The sequence below is a fragment of the Buteo buteo genome, chromosome 5 (genome assembly GCF_964188355.1).
Source record: "Buteo buteo chromosome 5, bButBut1.hap1.1, whole genome shotgun sequence".
Taxonomy (NCBI): domain Eukaryota; kingdom Metazoa; phylum Chordata; class Aves; order Accipitriformes; family Accipitridae; genus Buteo; species Buteo buteo.
Window position 1 is genome coordinate 29630827 of NC_134175.1, and position 23192 is coordinate 29654018.

The 23192-nt window shown below is 35.3% G+C and overlaps 1 protein-coding gene across 7 annotated transcripts in view; it reads left to right on the forward strand.

Moving 5' to 3' along the window:
• ATF2 (activating transcription factor 2) overlaps window positions 1-18813 on the forward strand; it is a 52939-nt gene extending 34126 nt beyond the window's left edge. For 6 of the 7 annotated variants that reach the window (XM_075028400.1, XM_075028404.1, XM_075028405.1 and 3 more), the window contains 4 exons: window positions 1096-1245; window positions 3328-3534; window positions 9402-9507; window positions 16136-18813. In XM_075028400.1, the coding sequence (XP_074884501.1) occupies window positions 1096-1245; window positions 3328-3534; window positions 9402-9507; window positions 16136-16362 (690 nt within the window). In that variant the 3' untranslated portion in view covers window positions 16363-18813. Of the gene's footprint in view, window positions 1-1095; window positions 1246-3327; window positions 3535-9401; window positions 9516-16135 lie in introns of those variants that run through there. The other variant, XM_075028407.1, reaches the window with a different exon arrangement.
• Window positions 18814-23192: the final 4379 nt, after the last annotated feature.

Here is a 23192-nt window from a genome sequence, read left to right on the forward strand (position 1 = left end):
GTCATTAATCTCTTCTTAAACTTGTACTGGATTCTTTAAAAATCCAGTGCTCAGTAGAAAAACATTCTTTAATACTGTTTGTCTAGTAAAACTGAAAATTTCATTATAAATTATACAATAATAATGAAATTTTAAGAAACAATCTGGACTTACGAGCAGTTTTATCTACTGAAATTTAGTATAACTCTTTATCACTTAAGAATTTGCTGTAAATAGAATATATTATCTGTTACAGTTTTAATAGATTTCACCAAAAGTTGAGTGAAATAATTTTCAAGAGGTAGTCAATAAAATGCTTTAGTATCAAGTTGTCAGTAACTCTTGAATGTATTATATACAGCTGAACTTTGAAGTCAATGTTCTTCATAGTGGCCGTCTACAATAAAGGAAGAACTTCAAACCTTTTAGCAATTTTTTAATGTAAAATAGCATGCCGTAACAGTTACCTTGCATATTTCTGTATAAATAAAAGCTAATCTTTACATAAAACCTGAAGCTTATTATTATTTTGTGCATTGTTGAGGTGTTTCAGCAAAGACCTTGGCTTTTATTTAATAATTAATCGTAGGAAGGATTGTAGAGGTGAGTATTTGTAAAGACCATGAAAAAGTGGAGTCATAACAAACTATTTAAAAATGTATAGAGAACACCAGAATTTTTAAAACAGAAAGAAGTTTGTGTTCTGTTTTTTACCTATTTTCCATCACGTGTGGTTGTTATCTTTCTGATCTGTGCCTTGTGTAATACCAGCCTCAGCAACTGTTTGTTCATAGCCTTCCAGTCATCTCTTTGTGGGCATAGTTCATCACGAAGGAAGCTTTCCGTTTACTTCTCCATACAGCTTACCATCCTTCTCTTACTGAGATCCTATGTAAAGCCTCATTGCTATTGTCATGCTTGCAAGAAATTGTCACCTCTTAGTAGGTATACACCTAGATCACTGTTGAAAGCCTGTAAAAAGAAACAGCTATTTTAGAGTTGGAGCTCCTATTTCCAAAATGGAAGTAACTACTAATATAAATAATTAATAACTCCTTAAATTAGCATGATAGAATATTTCCTTTTTTTTTCTTCTTCTTTTTTTTCTGCTTTCAGAGATTGAAAGCAGCCTTGACCCAGCAGCACCCTCAGGTAACAAATGGAGATACTGCCAAGGGACATCCAAGTGGGTTGGTTAGGACTCAGTCAGAGGAACCACGACCACAATCACTACAACAACCTGCAACTTCAACAACTGAAACGCCGGTATGACAACAGAGTGGACATGTACTTCCTACCCTCTTCTTTGTTATGAAAAAAAAATCTTTTTTCTTTACTTTTAATTTGTAAAATAGAGGTTAACATGTGCTACAGACTCCTCTTGGAGTCAATAGTTCTGTAGCAGTAAAATGTTTATAGTTCTTACATGTTCTTAAATGCTTCTAAAATGTATTATCCAAGATGATAATTTCAAAATAGGTATTATCTATCTGCTCAAATTTAGAACTAAGTCCTCCTGATTTCTGGAGTTCATTAACAGGAATTTCTGTGGTAATTGAAAATTGTACAGCTGGTTAATATATATTTGAAAAAACTAAGTGCTTTTCTTTTGTATTTATATTGCATCTGTTTAATATTTTATATCATAAACACTCTTCAGAAATTTTTTTGACTGCATCAGGTATCATGCTTATGTTAATTTGCTTGAAGGATCTTTTCTGGTCTGCCACATGAGGAGTTTCAGTTGTGTGATTGTGTACTGTGTCATCCTGGGTACCGAAAGGGGGGTTCTGAGTTTAAGGAATGGTGTGCTGTCCCTTTGGGATGATAGATGAGAACAGGGAAGTAAAGGGCAAGACCTCTGAGTCAGGCTGGAAGTGGGAGTGCTGCTGGAGGAAAGAGATACTTCCCTGGGTGAATCCTGGAGGACTGCTGCTGTTCTACTTCTAAAAAACTTGTTGGAATGTGTTTTCAAAATGCTTTTTAAAATCTCTTAAGAGTTATTTTCAGAATTCATAGCATAATACCAATTTTATAAAAGCTACTTACTTGGCCCAGAACTGGAAGGACCTGCATCTGCAGTGAGAGCACTCAGATTCTTAGACTAGCCAGTGAAATCAAATACTGTATCAAAACAAATGTGTTTGGAGCAAAAAGAGGAAAAAGGTTACCCATTGTGAAATGACCTCCTTCTTCAGGCTGGTGTTCTCCCATGCTACTTTAAGTTTTTTAAAAGAATATTTTCTTAATACTACATAGCAGAATTTTCAAGATTAAAAGCTTGCTGTTCTGTTATTTTGTGGTTACTCTATAATTAGTATTTTAAAAAAAAAAATAAATTGCAAGTGTTTCATTCCTAAAAGGCTGACTTGAGTTCCCAGGTTTTATTTATTATTAGCTACCTAGAATTTATGCCAAATCAATATGCCAACTGATACATATTTGGGGTTTTTAATTTAAAAATCAAACTTCCTTACTGTGCTAGACTGAATGTGCAGGTGCACCTGTGAATGTGTCATGTAGACAGTCATATTCTGTCTATCCTATCACTTTAAAGGATTTTAAGATCTATTACATTGTTATCATAATTCATTAAATCTTTGCCTAGGGTGTGTATACAGAGTAAGGAGTATAATGTGTAATTTAAAATATTGAAATATTTTGATCCTGTCATAATATGTGGGTGGACATAAGGGAAATTGGCATGCAGCAGTGGGAAACACATCAACAAGTAGGAAGTTGCTGTCTGGAGATCCAGGGATCAGCGAGTATCAGCATTTGTCAAACAGCTTCTATATATTGGGCATAATGGTGTAGTATTTCAGTTGTGACTAGGTTTGTGGGAAGATTATTTGGGAAGGGTCAAAAGTAGAAAAATTATTTTCTGCTAAATGTAACTTCTAAAAGCTATATTGGGTGGAAGAATTTTTTAAAGTTTACCTTTTGTAGATACTTGCATCATCAGAATCAGTAAAAGAATGTCTGACAGTCCATCTAAAGAAGTATTGCTTCCAGGCGTTATTCAATTGCCAGATGTAAATGTCACCTAAACTTAACCCTGTGAAGTGAGCGGCTTCTTTTAGTGCAGTTTTAAACCAAAGCTAGAACAATGATTAAATCATTACATGTTAATGTGACAGGGTAAGGAGTGTAAATACAGTAAAAGTTTTTAAAACATAGCTGTAGAGTTAAACGACATAGCTTTCCACAAAGAAATGCATATAACCTGAATGTATTTAGAAATGTTGTGAATGCTTTTCTCAAAATGTGATGTGTATTTATACTAGTACTGGAGGTTGTCATGAATAATATTATACTGATAACTTTAATACTTTTCACTATTTTCAGGCATCACCAGCTCAGCCTACGCCACAAACACCAAATACAGGTGGTCGGCGAAGAAGAGCTGCCAATGAAGACCCTGATGAGAAAAGAAGAAAGTTTCTGGAGCGAAACCGGGCTGCTGCTTCTAGATGCCGACAGAAACGGAAAGTCTGGGTGCAGTCATTGGAGAAAAAAGCTGAGGACCTGAGCTCACTAAATGGCCAGTTACAGGTATGCTTTTTATTTCAAGTAAAAATTAATAAGTTTTTCCATTCTTAGACAGTGATCCTGGATCGACGGAACTTAAACTTTGCACGAAATCTGAAATATAAATGGTTTTGTAACTGGTGGCTCAGGTCAGCATTGAAAATTCAGCACTAATTGCATATAGCAGTAAAATAAGAATATAAGAGAATACTTAGATTTCAAGATGCATAAACTTTAGGATCATACCCTTTTGTCCTTTGTTCCATTTTAAATGACTTTCAGACTGTGATACTAAACAAGGATGACAAGATGTGTTGGAGTAAAGGCTTATTAGCCTTACCTTAAAAAACATATTGCTCTTAATAATTAGTATCACAGCCTGAGTTATTTAAATAAGACTTGGTTGGATTTCCTTTGGTTCTTTTTAACTTCACTCTTTTTCCTTTAAAGTGAATGTAGTGCTCGTGAAAGGTGCCAGATTGACATCACTGGAAACTGAAGGCCTCTTTTGTCCACAGAACAGGTACAGCACAGGCAGTGGCAGTGCAGATTTCACCACGCTGCCCTCCCAGTGTGCGTAAATCCTATAGTGAGGGAAGTATACTGTAAGAGGGTAGTCTCATGTATGTTGCGAGTCGTTTTTCCACCTCATCTGAGGTGGTCAATCTTGGAAAGTTCTCATGTGGACAGGCTTTCCCCACGTGGAACAATCCATGACCCTTTTGTTTAAACTACTGTTAAATGTTAAAGCATACTTTTTTAATGTTTTCCAGCAGCACATGAGAATTGGCACAAAGTATTGTTTCAAAATAAAAAGTCTAAAAGCTTTGTTTTGAAAATTACAGAAAGGAAAAATTATGTAATTTCCTAAATGAAGCATTCATTTAGAAAATGCAATGGAAAGTATTTTGATATGTTAAAGGTTTAACTTCTTGTTCTTTCATCAGAGCTGTTCAATGAGTCAAATTAGCAGATCTTTTCCTTCCTATTAAAACTCCTCTTTCATGCTGTTTCATAAAGAAAATGTCCCAGTTTGACCAACAGGAAAGTAGGGCATGTTGAGATTACTTTTTATCATGTAAACAAAATTACAGTATATCAGTCATCTTCATGTTCATGTCTTTAAAAATACTCAGCATCCCAGACTGTAAAATGTAAGAAATTCCTACCAAAGCACACAATGTGAAATTGTTTCCTGTGTTCCAAGAATCATGACACTCTGCACCAGCATCAGTTAAACTTCTTGCAAATATATAGTCTTCTCATACCTGTTCACAGTCTTTAGACACGTTCCTTTAATGCAGTCACAGTCCTCACTGTAAATCCATTAAATAGAAAATGGTATGTAGCACTGTATCTTAAATAATATGAGAAACAAGTGAAGGTAGATCTACAGGGAAAAAAAAACAAAGAACAAAAAAGATTGGCTATATGTTGGGTTTTGGGTTTTTTTTTTTAGTGGAAGTAATGTTAGGTATTATGTGAACTGCCTTTAACTTATACATACATAATTTTTGGTCATAAAAATTGGTAAGTACCATAACCAAAAGATTTCCAGATTTCCAAGAGTTAACTCAGTAATAGTGAATTAAAGAAAAAGAATTTTCTTATGGTCTGCCAAAAGCAAAACTGTTAACTGTGAAGAACAGAATGACTTGTAAAGAAAATTGAATGTCAGAGAAATAATTAAACTGTACTTTATATGAAAACATTAATCAATCCTATATTTTCATAATAATTCTTCACTTGACAGGCTAACACAGCTGATCAGCATAGTGGGCAGCAATGACCCATGATTATTTACTTTATATTTAATAGTAAATTTAATAAGTTTGGAGTTTTGCCTTAGTACAGTTTTATAGACTGAGTGTTAGGGTTTAGTAGTTCATATTTTGTTTAATATCTAAATGACCTGCTCAGAATTTACCAAGATGTCACATTTCCAAAAGCAGGTTAATGCCAAAATGACTACATTGCATTGCTTCACGTAACAATTCTGACTTCTTTCAATGCAGTTAGTAGCTTTCTTGTAATGTCTATGTTAAAGCTTCTAATGTCAGTGTCAAGGTTTTTAAGAATGGAAGCTCTCTAACAGTACCACAGATTTTGAAGAGGTTTACTTGGTTCATGTATGTATTTTGTTCCGTAGTTTTCAGCTTTCTGTAGATTAACTTCTGCCTACTTTCTTCTTTAAAATGTTTGAATGTAATTTCCTTTTAAGCATTATTTTTCAAATTTTTGCTCAAGGGAAAATTACATCACACCAGTAACATCTTTAGGTTAGGTTAGCTGTCTTTATTATAGGCTCTGCTATGTAAGTTTTTTTCATGCTTCCAACCTTTTAAAGTTTATTTACTGTTTGCTTTTTGTGGACTGTGTTTTCTACTTATGTGTTGACTTGTTTATTGATCTTAAATTTTATATACCACATTGTGTTGCCTCTGTGCCTTGCACAATACTGCAGGGTATGCTATGCTATGTAACATGTTAAGGAAGTATTGACAGTGCGTCCCCAGTGGCCACTCAAACATATTGCAGGATCCGATGTCAAAGTTCATTATATGGTCAGTATTTGGTCCCTGTTGCTTTAATAATCTTAGAAGGCACAGTATTAGCAGAAGAATGGCCTGTCTTCCACAGTAGGTCATTGTAGGTTTTAAAGGATCAGCAGTCAAGTGGTGGTTTGTACTAATGCTGCAAATGCTGCTTTAGGAATGCTAAATTGTTAAAGAAATGCCTGTAAGTAAAGGTCCTTTCCCATATAGGGGTATCTTCTTGAAGTTGTCCAAAAAGAAACAGGAAGAGCGATGTTTTAACTCGGCCACAGACAATCCCCTATCCCTATAAGTCACATCTACCTGTCACTGATGATAGTTTTGGTAAATATACCTCACAAGTATTGTCCCACACCTTGCTGAGTAAGGGTTAATCCAGTCCCACTATTACATACGCATTTTCGATCCGGAAGAAATATGCAGGTACAGAAGAACATATTATACACTGTGTGGCATACCTTTGTAAGAATACAGAAGGGAAAGTACCTTTTGAAAAATGGAGTGCAGGTAAAAATAGATATGCTTTCCTCCAGAAACGTGCTTTCTAATGTTAGCACGTTTTGAAATATGGGACCATAAAAATTATTCTAGACAGCATGTGAGGTATAGTTCATGATTATTTAAAGAAATGTTGATGCCTGCAATTGAGTTGATATCTACACTTGACTCATATCTCATTGGATATCTCAGGAGGACTTTTCCAGTGTGAAAACTCAAAATAATCTTTCTTCATGCCAACTGTTGAAGTGTTTATTCTATGTCTGTCTTGTTAGCCGGTTTTCAACGTGTTAACCACATGTTAAATGACCACCACATGTTAACCTGTTAACAAGTTTTGAATGAGATGGAAAGACTTGCTATTGTCACATATATGATAAGAAACTACAATGTGTGTAGGAGTTGGTTCTAACAGTCCCCCTTTATTACCAGTTAGAAGTGGTTCTTACTGGTAATATGTAAATGACAACCATGGATTGCCTTTCTGTGACATTCCATATACCATGTGTCTAGCAGACGTACTCTATTCTACTTTCAGGAATGATTTGTGCATTGCATATAGCACTGTTGGCACACGGTGTTTATGTTAGTAACAATGCTAGCTATGTATTCAATGAGAATACCTCACACTTTTTTTTTTTTTAGCATAGGAATGCTGTTCTTTTTTTTTTTCTTTTAATCTGCCTTAATGTGAGATAATATATTTGCTTTTTCTATTTCTGTTAGCAAAATTCTTAGTATTTATAATACAGCTGACATTAATCTGTAAACTGCCTTTTCAAAAATTTTTCATAAACTTTAGTTTTACTTACCCTGATAAACAGCAACTTCATACTTGTATGTGCTGCTTGAGTATAAAATTCTTCTTGAAAATGTGGGAGATGAAGGTAGAAAATTTCTGAAAACCTTTTCCCAATTTGATCACTTATTTCGCCAATGTTCCTTTAAACTAATGGAAGTATGTTTCATATTCTTGGACATTGCTGCTTCTGTAGATTATAGAGAAGTATTGCAAAACTACATCAGCATTTTTATTTTTTTTTCCCCAGCTATGTCAGTTCTGTGCAGCTGCCTGCTTGGCATCCAGATTTGTGGCTCCTCAGTAAATAACATGGTGAACTATGAGGAGACCGAGAGCTGGAGGCAGTGGTAGCGTGCTTTCTTAACAGCCCAAGATTTCAGGACATGTAATGCCAGCTGGTAGAGAATTTGTGGGGGTTTTCGTTTGGGTTTTTTTTTTCATTGCAACCTTTTTTGTTTGCAGTCACATTTTTCTTTCATTAGGAATGTCTGTGAAGTCAGATTTTTGGCTTGCTTTCAGGTCTTGCTTTTATTTTAAATAAGAAGTTTCTAAAAGAGATATTTGACACAATAAAAAGACTGAATGGAAAAGTAGTCCTTAATAGTTTAAGAGGATTTTGCAAGTATAAAGGCTTGAAACTTTTTGTTGTCTAAATAGAGAGAGAGGACACAAAGAGGAGCTTTTATTTTAAAAATCTGGTATTTTAGTTACAGTATTTATAAACTTTGTTATTTAGTGTAATTAAACCTAATAAATACTGTTCTTAAAAATTGTTTTCCTTACTTTGGAATCCTTTTAGTTGTAATTAATCTTCTCTGACTGCATTGCCTTATTTCTAGCTTGCAAGTAAATAAGTTGACTATCTCGTGTTTTATTTTTTCCAAATAAGTTTAGTTGCAATCCAATTTTCCTGTGTTTGTTTTTTCTTTAACTTGCTCCTAAATGCATAAACGTGTGCATTTACCAAACATTTATGTCATGTGTGGTATGTTATGCTAATGTGCAAAGGTTGTTATAGTTTCAGTCACTTAAAGTATCAATGGAAAGGATTTATATTTAAAATAAAATAACTCATGGAAAGCATATATTGTGACAAGATATGGGGATCACAAAGCATTACAGATAACTTGATTCTGTAGATACATAAACATTTTTCTACTATTTAAAGTGAAAATGGGTCTATCAAAAAGCCATACTATTCTTAATTTGGATTGTCACATATAATGCAGTTATGTAGTGCTTCTCATCTGTAGATATCAAACTGCTTTACAGGGAAGGTAAGTATCGCTGTCCTCCATTTTACAAATGGGGAACTTGAAGCACAAAGCAGTAAAATGACCTTGCTCAAGGTCACCCAATAGTGGAAAGGCAAAGCCTGGAAATGAACCCAGTCACTACATTCTGCAGGTGCTGTCTCCTTGATTACGCTTCGCTTTAGTGACATCAGCTGACATTTCAGGATTTTGTCATTATTATCAACGATACCTTCATACAGCATGTTTATGTATGGTTCCCAAAGAGAAAATTAATACGGAAATCAACAAATGTTTACTAAATTATTTTCCAGTACACGAGATTTTCAAAGTCCAAGTACAGATGGCTGGGTTTGGGGGGTTTTTTCACCTTTTTTAGTGTTGGCTGTGGCATTTGTTAAAATGTGGGTAGTTCAGTGTAGGTTTACTCTGATTAGAATTTATCACAAAACCTTGCAGAAGAGTCTTACAGTAGCTGGATCATGTGGATGAGACTATATGTAGACTCTGCATCTGCAAACTGAAAAATGTATGTTGTATTTTCCAAAAAAGCATTTCCTAGTTTAAGAAAATCATAAAATAAAGTTAGCCAAGTTTCAGCTAATATTTACATATTCTGAGATAAAAGAAATGTATACATTTTTGCAATATATACCAAATGGAAACTTCTTGTATTTTATCTACCCCAAAATGAACAACTGAAAATCCTATAAAACTTAATACTTACCTCCAAAATGTGTGTAGTTTGAGCCTGGTAAAGTACATAACTTTCTTCTCCTTTAGAATGAAGTCACCCTGCTGAGAAATGAAGTGGCACAGCTGAAACAGCTTCTTCTGGCTCATAAAGATTGCCCTGTAACCGCCATGCAGAAGAAATCTGGCTATCATAGTGAGTAATGTTCCATTACCTATAGCCTTAGGCTGCATCAATGAAATACTGCCAAAGTGAACTGAATGAACATTAAAATTGAGAAGTGCAGTTCTAATATTACATTAAAGATATTTTTTTTCTAAAAATCTCAAAGGTTATTGGAAGACAGGAATGAATATGTGATATTTAGAAATATATTTTTAAGTCCTTTCAGTTGAAATGTTGCACAACATTGAAGGGTTTACTCTGGTTTAATAAATGCATATGATAATTAGCATTTAAGGGCTATCGATTACTACACCTGCTTTGGAAAATATAATTAAAGTATTAAGAGCACGTGATAAACCATTTTTTATACTTTATCTTAGCCTAGTACAGTGAAAGGTCCTTGTGGGTCTTTTTTTCTTCATCGTAATGAGATTTCAGTAGAGGTATATAACAGCTATCCTCATTTACCATAACATCCAGGATCAGTCAAGCCGTTAAAATAATCAAATGCAGGTTCATGGCTTCTACTGTACAATGTCTTCTAGATTTCCCCATTAAGTGACTATTTTTCTATAAACAGTATTTTAAAAATCAGTTCTAATACTGAAGGGAATACTGAGAGTTTAGTAGCATTTTTTTTCTAATACATATTTTTACTTGAAGTTGCTCATTTGATTTTTCATCCTTCCAGCATTTTAAAGGTTAATTATGCTTTCCTGACTTGTAACTTCCTTTTTGGGTATGATACACAGTGCCAGAACCAGCTGCTACTGCTGTAGAATAAATAGCCAATTTTGTCCATTGTACACAAATTTGTTACAAATAACCGAGCTGGGAATGCATTAGGCAACATTCATAATATATAACCCACAGCTTTCGTTTTTATGATTTAGTGATATTTCAGGATATTTGTAAATGTGAAGATTGTTTCTGCCATATGTAGCCACTTCATTTTAATTTGCCAGTGTCAGTAATTCAGGAGAATAAAGGAACATTTTGTATTGCATGCAAACAGATCCTCAGGTGCTTGCGATAAAACTTAATGGCCACCATCTTTACTTGTAGTCATTGTAAGCAATTTCATCAGAATGGGCAATATTTTTTAATTTAAAAGATTCAGGAGATTTAGCAACTCTCTATTGCCATATATATTTAGAATACTGATTTTGTCAGTTTTGAGCTTATAAATCTTGGTCCTTTGATCTCCAGTCATTTTGACAAGACGGAAAATAGCATCTTGGAGTAAATTGGAACAGTATAGAAATATGTTTGGGATTTATATTAACAATGATTGCTGCAGGGATGAGGCCATTATGGCTCCCATCTGACAGAACAACATAATTTGATACGGAAGCTACTAGGGGATAACATTATGCATGCAAGGTTTTTCAAAAAAAACCCCAAAAAACTGTAGGTTTCTTGAATTTCAATGTTTTGAGGATCTGTGTTCCTGAATTGGCATGAAAAATATTTAAACATAAGTCTTAAACTGGCAAACCAATTACATGGTAAGGATTCCTTCTTCATTGAAGGATTAATGAATGGCCTGTTTAGTAATGCTTATTTTCTGCCCTCAGAAGAGGACCATAATGTTCCTAATTTACTAAAGAAGGCAAAATGAATAGAAACTAAAATACTCATCAGTGGAAAAAGCCTACATTTTACGAAAAAAAAAATAGTAAGCAAGGAGATTGGAAGCATAGCTCACCTAGTTTCTTGAAAAGTCTCTTGAAAGTAAAAGTTGAACATGAAAGTTGTAGTGCCATCCCTCTGAGAGGATTTTGTCACGTGATCTCCATGTGAATATTGTTAAGAAAGCACGTTGGCTAAGTGACATACCCACAGTACAATTTACGAGAGGAAAAAATGGTTTCAGTTAATATGTTGATGAAAATGGTGTTCATAGAAAGTATTTTTAAATAAACATATTATGTTCATCAAGTAATCGAGGTTGAATTGCTTCAAAAACGTATTGAGTGGTTTAGCAGTCTCTCTGTGGAAGAAATTGAAGACACCAGATTACAGAGCTCCTGTAGTGCTGAATATTGTGCACTGCTGAGACAGTGCTAGATTATACCATGCAGACCGTGTTTTAACAGTTAAGCCCATAATTTAATGGGGTTTCATGTATGGTGCACTTAAATAGGCACAAATAATGTATTGCTTTTCAGGGTATTTTTGGCATTTACTTCTACATATCTTTTAAGACCTTCTGGATTTCTTAGGCACATTTTTGTCTCAGGGCGAGTGAAAATCACAACAGTGCAGATACCCATTTCTTCTTAGATCGTTCTTGGGATCATATTTTCTTTATTTAAAAAGTCTTGTGCCTGCCTCAGAAGAGGGTGTCATCAGGACAGAGAAACCAGAAAAATGGTTGTGCTTTGAGGCAGTATGGATGAATTTGTTGCAATGTTTGTGTTTTCAGCCAGTTGAAACTTTTTTATTTCCCAAAGAAGGATGCTATTGGTTCTGAATGCATCTTTAAACATTGGCGGGGGGACATGGCTAGGAGAAATCTAAATGCTGTTTGTTTATTTTTCATTTTAGCTCTTCTATACCAGATTATTTCTAAAATTATTCTACAATACTCCTATATTTTCTCAGGCTTTTTCTGGACTTGGAGCAGGAAAAAGGTGAAAACTTGTGAGAAGAAAATGTGTTGTGAGAATTAAGAGCTGAAAAAAAAAAAAAAGAAAATTAAAAGGGTGTTTTAGGTATTTTTTCATGTTTTTCAAAAGGACATCATAATATTCAAGAACATTTGTACAAAACTGAATACAAAGGAAGATAGATAGAAGCTGCAATGTAGGTGGTGTTAAATGGATTTTTTTGTGTGTGTTCTTTTTCTAGTTAGTTTTAAAGAAATGGTAGAAGATGACTAACCAGTTTCAGACCTCAAATAATGTGAACCACTCAAACCACTATGTTCCTACAGCCTGTTCTGGACAGGTGACAGTCCTTCAGTGACTGCAGGGGATATTCACAAGGGCCAGCTCACTGGAAATGAGCATTTCTAGGCTTGAGTCCCTTTGTAGTCCATGGATGGCCTGATGAGAATTACCATGAGGCTTCCTTTCTAGGGATTATCAGGGGACTGAACGGAGTTCTGAATCACATGTCAGTGCTTGCATGCTCATTCCCATTTTGGTTTTGGTGGGGTTTTATTCTTCTGAAGACTGAAATCCCTCTTTGTTTGCTTACCTTACTGAAAGCTATTGGTAAGCAACGCTAAGCTATAGCAGCAATGTTTGACTACTCTAAAAGGGTGCTGCTTAGTACATCCTCAAAAGTCTTCTCTTTGCTTTGGTATTTTTTAAGTCTTTTCTATAGCTCAGTCTAGCCTGCATTGTGTTCCATTACCAAAATGTGTCACTCCGTCTCATGATGCAGCTTGTCTAGGAACTATGTAGCCTTCAGGAAGGTTCATGTGATGTAGGTCTGTAAATTTTCAGCCTTCTATGTACAGCAGACTTATGTAGATTCATTTCTAATTTGGACTGTGCATTTTCCTTGGTTTGAGGCAAAGCTGGGGGGGAGCCATTAAAAAGTTAAAATCCCTGGGCGCTTTTCTACATTGTTAGCTGTTATGATTCTGGTATGTATCAGTTGCACACTTGAAACCACAGTCCTGTGCCTGGCAATTCTCTGGTCAACTAAGAAAAAAGAAGAAAATCTGTTGGAATTTAAATGTGACTTTCCTGTGTTCTTCTAAAAGCCTTTGTTCTTTATTCCTTTGTAATGAGGTGAATTTATCTTCTATATTCATTGAGTAGATTTTCTTGTTTGGTTTTAATTCTTCAAATGGAGTTCTGTATTCAGTTTTTGGCTGTATTCCTGTAAAGTTAGGGCTACATAAGGAAGGATTTTGAAGGAAATCTAAATAGCTGTTATTTACGGTGGCACCTCATTTCTAAATATTACTTGGTAGTTACTGCAAGGATTTATGCTTCCAGTCAAATTTATTACCATAAACTAGTGTTAGGTCTGTATCTTGCATAATCACCTGTCTGCTGTAAGCTCCCACCTCTAGCCCCTGGCATCTGAAAATACCTGAATCATGTGCTTTTGTCTCTTCAGCACAGTATGTTTGTTCATCTGCTCAATAATATGAAAACTTCTATTGTACATTGGCGATCATAAGTATTCTCATAACTGTTTCTTCCACTGCATATATGGTCTTCCTGAGCCCATCAAAATCAGAAAATCAAGCCTTTCTCGTGTTCTTTACCACTGTGATTTTATTACAGACATTTCTTTTGAGTTAACAACGTACATGTTAAGGGATGCAGAACAATGGAAGACCTTCTTTCTCGGGATGAAAGATAACAATCTACTTTACTGCCTCTCTATCTCTGGCTTGTAGCATTTAAAACTAACCCTTTTTCTTGAGGATAAGGAGGATTTGGCCAACAAGGAAATCAGGGATCAGCAAAAGAAACATAATAGGAAGATTGAGATTCATAGGAGAGTAACAGCTCTGAAGAGGAGGAGTAGGTGTTACAGTGGGGAGACATTACTTGATACATGTTGTCCCACTTGCTGCCATTTCATTCTGGCTGAGTGGAAGAATATGCTACTCATATTTTTCAGGAAGTGGCACTAGAGTTTCTGTTTTTAACAAAGTTTGTGTGTGTTCCTTCTTACTTGTTTTTACATGAGATCTTGTAGGTCTTGATAGAGCTGTAGCAAAGATGAAATCCTGTTGAACAGTATTAACTGAATTGGCACTCGTTCATGTTCTTTCCGTTCTTGAATGGGCAGATCCTTAGGATCACAAATGTTTTTGAGAAGTATTTTAATTTTCCTCCTCTTGCTGTATACAGCTACCATGTAACCTTAGGATATGTGGTAATTGTCAGCAGACCTAGCTCAGTATCATCTGTCTCTGTCTCCTTCAATGCTTGAAAGACCTGTTTTTGAAAAAATGCAGCATCTGTAAAATAGTTGGCCTCATGGATAAGAACATTATGATACTTTCAAACGATTATGTCCGTGCTCTTGTAGTAGAGGTATAAGAGAAATTGCTGCCTTGTTCGTGTAGGCGGTATTTCTTAGAAAGAAATACAGCAATTTTTCTTGCTTACCCATCCTTTTTGACCTTCAGTAATAGAACTGTTGTTTACAGGCTTTGAAGAGGAGTGTGTTCTTAGTATGCATGGGGTTGCTCAACGATCTTTACACTGGGGACCTGACTTGCTAATTGAGTGAATTTTCTTACCCATTGCTAGTATGTCATATAAACCTCAGTACATCATAAACTTCATTTCATCATTGTTTGTTCATGCTTAGTGCTCCTTTTAGTTGCTGCTATTAGCCTGGTTTTCTATGGAAACGAGGCTGTGATACCACAATGTTTTTCATGTTTTAGTGTCAGTGTCATCACTTCCCATCGCTTCATAACTTCTGAATTTGTAGGCCAGTCTCAACGAAATCTGAAAGGGATTGCAAAGACCAGCCTAGAGAAAATCAAGCTTTGTTCCATTGCTATGTCACTACCCATGGTTCATGCTGCTTCTGGCTATGTTTGTGTGTATCTTTCTATATTGTTATGTTATACAATCGTCAGTAGTGTTTTAAAAGGGACTTCCAGTATTCCATCTGTATGCTGGGTTTAAGTCAGCGTGTAAAACTATTGTGAAAAATACTTGAAAACGCTAAGTAGCACAAAGTGATACAAAATAGTTATAATTAAATTCAGTGTTCATACTTTTTAATTTTGAGTGAAGAACAGTAGGCTTATTTTCTGGGTTTGTTCTGGTTTTGGGTTTTTTTAGTCTTTAACTCAGCTTTTTGCTTGACAGTGTTTGCATAATGCCTTGGCTAACTTTTGCAACTCTGGAAAAAAAAGATGATTTTAGCATGACTAGGATGGCATGCCAGAAAGACATTTTAAACCATGCTCATTTTGTAAATTCTAATTTTGCACAATGAGAATTACTTTTCAATCTGTTTACCCTCTGTCATGAGAAAAAATGATCCAACTCTGTAGCTAATTCACTTCAGTTTTGTGGAGGACACCTGAAGTATTCTTGAAGATATTTTTAAAATCAGTTGTAACAATTTTAAATCTTATTGAGAGGCATTTGTATACTAAAGAAGTTACTGCACTTCACTCTGTTAAAAGGGTATGGGTTGAAAACTTGTGGAATTGTGGTTGAATTAATATAGTGGTGTAAATATTTTTTCAGATATCACATTCATGATGACAGGTATTAATTACTGAACGTAGAATTATTCTCGTTTGATTACTAAGCAAATGCACTAAATCACATATGTTAAAAATCTAAAGCCAATTCATATAGCACCAAGAGATCTCGTAGTATTTTTAATCTATAAATACTGCTTATTGACATGAGCATTCATCATAAGAATTAGGTGTAGTACCCACCAGCTGATTTACTAAGTAGGAAACCAGACAATTTTAATCATGACTTTGAAGATGTGAAAATGTTCTTGTTTCCTGAAGATTCCATACTGCAGTCCATATTTTTTGCTTACAAAGTAGTATTTTCTTTAAAAAATGAAAATGAAGATTGCTTTGCAAGTTGTGCTACATTACACTGTGAATTTTAATTATTTAGGGAATGATTGCTGTTACCTGGGACGCGGTGGTGTGCATTCTGGGGGAAAAAATGAATTAATTTTTCTCCTTCAGCTGCAGATAAAGATGACAGTTCAGAAGACATATCAGTGCCAAGCAGTCCACACACAGAAGCTATTCAGCACAGTTCTGTCAGCACTTCCAATGGCGTAAGCTCAACTTCCAAGGCAGAAGCGGTGGCCACCTCCGTTCTCACCCAGATGGCGGACCAGAGCACAGAGCCGGTGCTTTCCCAGATCGTCATGGCGCCTCCCTCCCAGTCACAGCCTTCAGGAAGTTGATTAAAAATTTGCATTGCATCAGTTTCTTAGATATACATTTGTGACTTTAAAGGGAAATCAACAAAAGACCAGTCTCCATCTAGGAGAAATTGTAGCTTAAAATTAGTCATTTTTGAAAAATCCGACTTAAATTTGGCTTTAACGATTGGCAGGTGAAGATGAGACAGAACACCAGTTCTAGTCTCTCTGCAAAAGACTTTTTTTTTTTAAGTATTAGTTTTACTGGTTGTTTTTTGTGCTTAATGTGTAAAGTGTGTGTACAGTACAATGTGGTTTATTTCATTTTTAATTTGGTATTATTTCAACGTACATTGGGGTGAATTACTAAAGGTCATCCCCAAGACTGTGATAGTGATATTATGTGACATTTTTATACCAAAGTTCTGCATAGTCCCTATTGACTTTGTAACGTTAGCAAGGTCATAAAGCACTAGGCAAGAGAAAGACAGTAACAGTAAATTTGCTTTTAGTCTTTTTGCCTTTTTGTTGTTTTGCACATTATGAGAGGAAGAACATTGGGAGAAAAACGTTTGGGTTGTTTTATGTATAGCATTTTGGTTAGCTTTTTAACTGTTGGGGTTTTTAATTTGTTTAATAGGGCCAGTACAGTATATGAGATACAGTACTCTTCTGCACATACCTATCCTAGATGAGGATCATTACTAAATAGATTTGATTTTTTTTTTTAATTTTAACTTGATGTCAGGTGGGGTTTTTTTCCCCTCCAACACTTTCATTCTGGGGGGAGGAGAGCTTTATTTCTCCAGTCAGAGCAGATATCTATAACTACCCTTTGTTGCTAGGCTGAAACCAGTAAGCATATTGTAAAATACAGGGTTATCAAATATGGAATACTTAGTATTCCAAAGTAGGTTGATATTTTGTGGATTTTTGAGTCGCAGACTAAGGAGTTTACTCATGGTTTTGGATGCCAGAAAAGCCTAAAATCCTTCTTCAGACAACTCAAGACTTTTTTTTGTCATTGTCTTGTATTTGCAAGCTAACTTGTACTTAATTCTTGTGTAAGCACTGTCATCTTTTAGTAGCAAAAATTTTGATACCTTTCTTGTGGAAAAAAAAAAAAAATCAGTATCTACCGTATCTTGGAAACAATGTAATTATAATGTGGTGTGTGTGGTGTGTGCGTGAGAATGGTTCAGTAGTTAATGCCAGCAGTCTTTTGCTTGAATGTTTAAAGATGCCTTCAATGTGATGCTGGCTGATAGGTGATTGCAGTTTTAAAATGTTATTTACTGTGCGAACTTGGATAACTAACATTCCATGATGTAGTTTGTTTCTGATGAGATGATTGTAGGTACACTTTTTCTCATTATCCAATCATCTGTAGGATATTGAGTTTTTTAAATGTGCCATTATCTATTTTGATTCTGTACTCATGTTCAAAATACAGTACAATATTTTACAATAGATTAAGTTGTTTAAAAAAAGTAGATGTGTGCTTTCAGGTCGGAAAACTTTGTATAATAGCAAAAACAGATGCATAGTAGCAACTGGCAGTAAAGCAGGATTCCATTATGTATATAACAAAGATTTAATGCATTTATAATGGGTTGTGTAGTTCATTTGCTCTTCCTTCTCCACACTATACTATGTGTTTTTAAGTGTCAGTGCCATCAAGTTTCTATCTGATTCAGTTTTAAATCTAAAAATGTAATTGATCCACAGGAAAATCATAATTTCTACTATATATACAACCATACTATAAAGAAAACTGGACAAAGAAGTATCTAAGTCATATATGTATCATTGCAGGGCTTTAAGCATGAAAATAATAGGGATTCTAAATATTTTGTATTTTAAAACTAAGAAAGTTGAGTTGATAACCTCATGTGTTTAAAAGTGTTACTTTCCCAATTTCACGATAAAAAGCTGTAACAGTTACTGAACGTTTCCAGGATGGTGAAATACAATGGACCTCTTGTGAGAAGGAAATTAATTGCAAAGGCACAAAATGTGAATTCTGCAAGAAAGCTATACAGTCACTTTTCATTGTAGTTTTGGTGGACTAGATAAGGCCTCATTGATTATACTATAATTTGCTCTCCTAAACACAAAGGCTTTTAAATCATATTTATATAAGTGGAGTTTTTTTATAACAAAACTGTTGCGCTTGTAAAATAATTCTACATAAGTGTATAGGAGACGTGTAAACAGTTAATAAATTTAACAGTGGGGCTGGAAAAAGAACCATTAAAATCTGTGTTCAGCAAATAGAGAAAAGTTGTTAGTCGTACTACCATGGATTCCGTTTTGAGACGTATGTCACACTACTTCTGTACTTAGCATTTTGGGTCTTCACATTTGACATGTTTCACAAACTGTACTGTTTTCTTTTATGTGCAGTTTGCATGAGTAAATCATCAAAGAGAATAAAATCTATCTTTAAGTTATGTTCCTATTTTAATGAAATTATAATTGTTCTAAAAGGCAGCACTGTCTTCAGACTTATTTCTTCATCTTTGCAATTATCAGCATTTTTCTGGAAGTCATTACTATAATGTCAAAGTAATGTTATGTAAATAAGAACACATATGTTTCTTTAGAAAATAAGCCAAATTTCATTGCTTTGCAGCTGAGCTCCAGCAGCTTCTGAGGAACAAGCCTTGTATCGTTAGTTCCAGGAGCCCAAGGTAATCCGCAGAAAAAGGAGTTCATATACATAGCTTGGTGATCCCAGATCTTGCTCAGCCATTTCTGGTTGCCCTGAGTTCCACAGCAAAAGCGCTGTGTGTAATCAGAATTTCCAGCTAATTTGCAGATATCTAATTCTTATCTTAATATACATGAAGCCAGGAAATAACAGCTATAGACAGATGAACTGCTCACAGTTGTGTTGTGAAAGGTTGAGAAAAAATCATACCCTCACATTTGATTTTTACAATATTAAAAATGGTTTGGGCTTATTTATGAATGTTGGAAACATTTGGAGTGGCACATTCTGTTATAATTTGAAAAGCTGTAGACAGAACCCTAATACGGAGGCTTTGGAGGAAACCAAAAGGGTAAAGTTGCTGTGTACTTGCATTTATTGCATGTGTTGACCAAAGGAAATTAAACTGCACACAACTTTGAGCCCGGTATGAGAAAAATGCCCAAGGCCTCTGTTGCTTCATTATTTTTCTGCTGACTACACGAGTTATGCTTGTCACTCCAAGGAGAAAACCATGAAGGCTGTATAGCAGGGCAGCTGGGGGGGCAACCAACCCACTTTTTAATGTCTACACTGCAAAAAGACCTGGTTTTATACCTAACTACCCAATCCAAGTAAGCTTTTTTCTCTTTAAAATGCTAATAGTGGCTGGGCGAAAAAAGATACTACACTGATGGAATGGGATGACAAGTGTTGGATGAGCAGTGATTTCAGCTACCAGAATTACAGAAGTAATTTGCTCAGAGACAGACACAAACATTTTAATTGGTCATCATAAATGATAATGAGGAGAAAACATAGTGAAATTAAGTGCATCCTAATAAAGTAAGGTATGTTAAATTGCACTGGAAGAAACTTCAGCAATGCTTCTTGGCATGATTAATATACTCATGACAATGTCTCTAATGAAGGTTGTTTGCATTTATATGCTGCCTGTTGCTTCCCTCAGTAGAGAAATAATTTGAACTGCACTCATTTACACTGCAGAACAGTGAGTGTAAGATTGGCTTACAGTAGTCTTTTCCTTTACATTTAGTTTTAACCATTGTATCAACAGCAATACATGTATGTAACAGTATGTAACAGTAATACAAGTATGGTTTACTTAACCTGTGTCTTGTATAACACTGTAGGGTAGGTCCAGATGACACTATCATGAAATAATTTAGATTTTCAAATCTTTATATTCTGTAATAGTAAGTCTACTGTCCTTTTAATTTTAATCTTAGGTTTTAATAGGACTCTTCTCTCCCCCCCTTCATGGAATTTCAGATCATGACCTTTCTTGTTCTTCACTTTCTTCCTCTTCAAAATTTTTTCTTTGTGTGATGAGCCCCTGAAAATGCTTATATATTTAGTGTGGAATTTCTTTTTTGCATATTGCTTCCTCCTTGGTTGTGTTAACTCTCTATAGCAAACATTCATTTCAAGAAGTTAGTAGTCAGGAAGGAATGTCTGCATGCTGTGTATCTTGTCTTCTTCAGCTAAAATAGATAGGAGAAGCTTATGAAATCTTGACATTTACATCTTCCTAGAACAAGATATATTATGAAATACATACTTTGGTCTGGAAGGACGCCCTGAATCTACAGTATGGAATTTTTAGTGTTACAAAAAATTTCATTACAGATGCTCTGCACAACTAATGAGTGCAGGTTGTATGCTGATGGCTCCATAATTCTGCAAAGTGCAACTATCTTCAGAAAGTTTCTAACTTCCTAGGTGTGGGGTTATCATCTAATTACATGGCTGTCGATAGAGTAACAAGACACATAAACTTTATCCACTATGTGTTATTTTATTTTAAGCCTTGCTCAAAGTCTCTGTCCCTCTTCTATTACCATTTTTATAACGAGGTAAGTTGTTCCAACTAATTTTTTCCTTTTCATTTTTGGGGAAGAGGAGGGAGGGGAGAGAAGGTTGTTAAATTTTTAAATAAACTACCTATAACAGAATTTAACCTGGGAATGAATACTTAGTCTGAAAAGTGTTGTGAGATGATGATGCAAGTACATTTATTATTTTTAATACCTAGCTAAAGAAACAGTAGCTTGAATAGCATAAATTGATTGGAAATGGTAACAAGCATAAAAGGTACAAAACAGCTTGAAGCAAAGAAAATGATTCATTCTTCTAGGAACTTATGTTTGTTTGTTTTTAATACCAGTAGCAGAAACAAAGTAGAGGAGGGAGTGGGCAGTGTTTGTAACCACTTTGGACAGCAGCGCTTGGTGATACTCCAGCTTACAAGTAGTGAGCTTAACGGGTAGTACTCCATGGCTTAGGGAGATCTGTCAGTGCTAGACCAAGAAGATGAGCTTCTATGTCACATAGATACCTTCGGAGGAACGGAATTACAGGTAACAGGGTTTTCCTCGCCTATCTCTCGCCTAGGGCTAGCTTGATACATCAAAGTACAAACACGAGCTACTACAATTCCATTTAATACCGTCTGTCCCCAGGTGGATTGAATGCAATGAATGCAAGTCTGATGGGTGTGTTTAGCTACTGTAAAACAAAAGTTATAATCGTGGCTTTTTTCCCCCCCCCCCCGCTGCGTAGAAAGTCCCTGCTCTGGTTTTGCTGCAAGCTAGTATTGGCATGGTACATAAATAGTGTTTTCCTCCCTTTAGCTGAATCACTTGTTCTAGACTATTACAGAAGGCAAAAATACTGTCCTTGATAAGTCACTGGACTGATGCATTTTAGAAACTGAATGATTTCAAAAGGCCTACTAATTTGTTTATGTTTAAAAATAAAATGGGAGATTACATCCACATCCAACATCTAGGATCCTAAACAGGGGAAAAGGAAGACAAGTAAAGAGAGAATGAGCTCTCTGCTTTAGCAGCAAACAAAACAATCGCCTTTCTGAATAAATTGAGAAAATGAAATGGAAAGAAAAAAAAAAGTCCACACTATTTAGCCACTATTCCCTCTGAACAAGAAGGTGCTGCGTTTCATGTCTCAATTATGCCAGCCCTTTTCTCTAACACTCTCTGACACAGAGGTGCATTCTGTGATGATCTATGTCTTCAAAATGTTTACAGCGATGTTAGAAATGTTTTGATCTCACTTGAGGTAAGTAGTATAAACATCCTGTTATTCATGACTGCACCTTGAGAAAGATACTCTTAAAGGTGGTATAGCGGATAGTACAGTCATTCCAGTTATCTATAAAATGCCAACAGACTTTATAGTCAGCATGGTTATGATTTCAAAACAAGTAAAAGGCTAATATTTCAGTTTTCTTGTTTTCTGTCCTCCCTTTCAGCAGAATTGCTCTAAAGGGCTAATGATTTTTGCTGAAAAAATAGATAGTCTTTGTAAATCCCAAACAGATGCTGTATATTTCACTGGGTGATAGGAACATTTTGAATGCTTGACCATTTTGTTGAATATTTAATGAATCTTAAGCTACTAAGTTTACAATTTCTGACTTTCACATATGTGTGAATATGTAAAAGATTTCTTTATGCCGCCTCTAACAGTGTACCCAAACTTTTTAGAGCTCTGATTCTAATAGGACTTAACTCTTTCTTCTTCTATACATTAGGGATCACTCTCTTGAATGCTGTGTAAGAAGGTTGGGGCTATAGATTTTTGAGCTCTGTTTCCAGTCACCACACAACTGGAATGACATTTGAGTTGTCAGCATGGTTGTATTTCTCACTTCTGCCTATCATATGGCACAGCGTTGGCTTCCTTGGGATGGAAACAGGTTGTACCAACTTAGATGCTTCCCTTCTATGGTCTCTTTAAATCGTTAAGTATCGGTTATATAAACTCTGGCCTTTTCCATGTGCCAAAGGTCTGGCGAAGTCATTTTGTTTCAGGGAAGACATGCATGATCTTTACCTGCTCTTGTAATTTCACATCTAGTTTAGATTTGTTGTTGTTGTTTTCTCCTATTGGCTAAGGGCACACCCCCCACTTAACATAACTGCCCTTTATAATGAGCAAGGCACCCAGACATGTTCATGAGGGTGCATAAAATCCTGTGGGCCTTGTCTACCTCAGAAAACGTCACTATTTTGGCAAAGGTAGATTGTTATAAAAACAAACTTTTAGAGATTGTAAAGTTTTGTTTTGACATTCTATTGATTTATATCAGTGCAGCTCACGTTGCTGGAGAATAGTATTAAGCTAAATTAAAAAA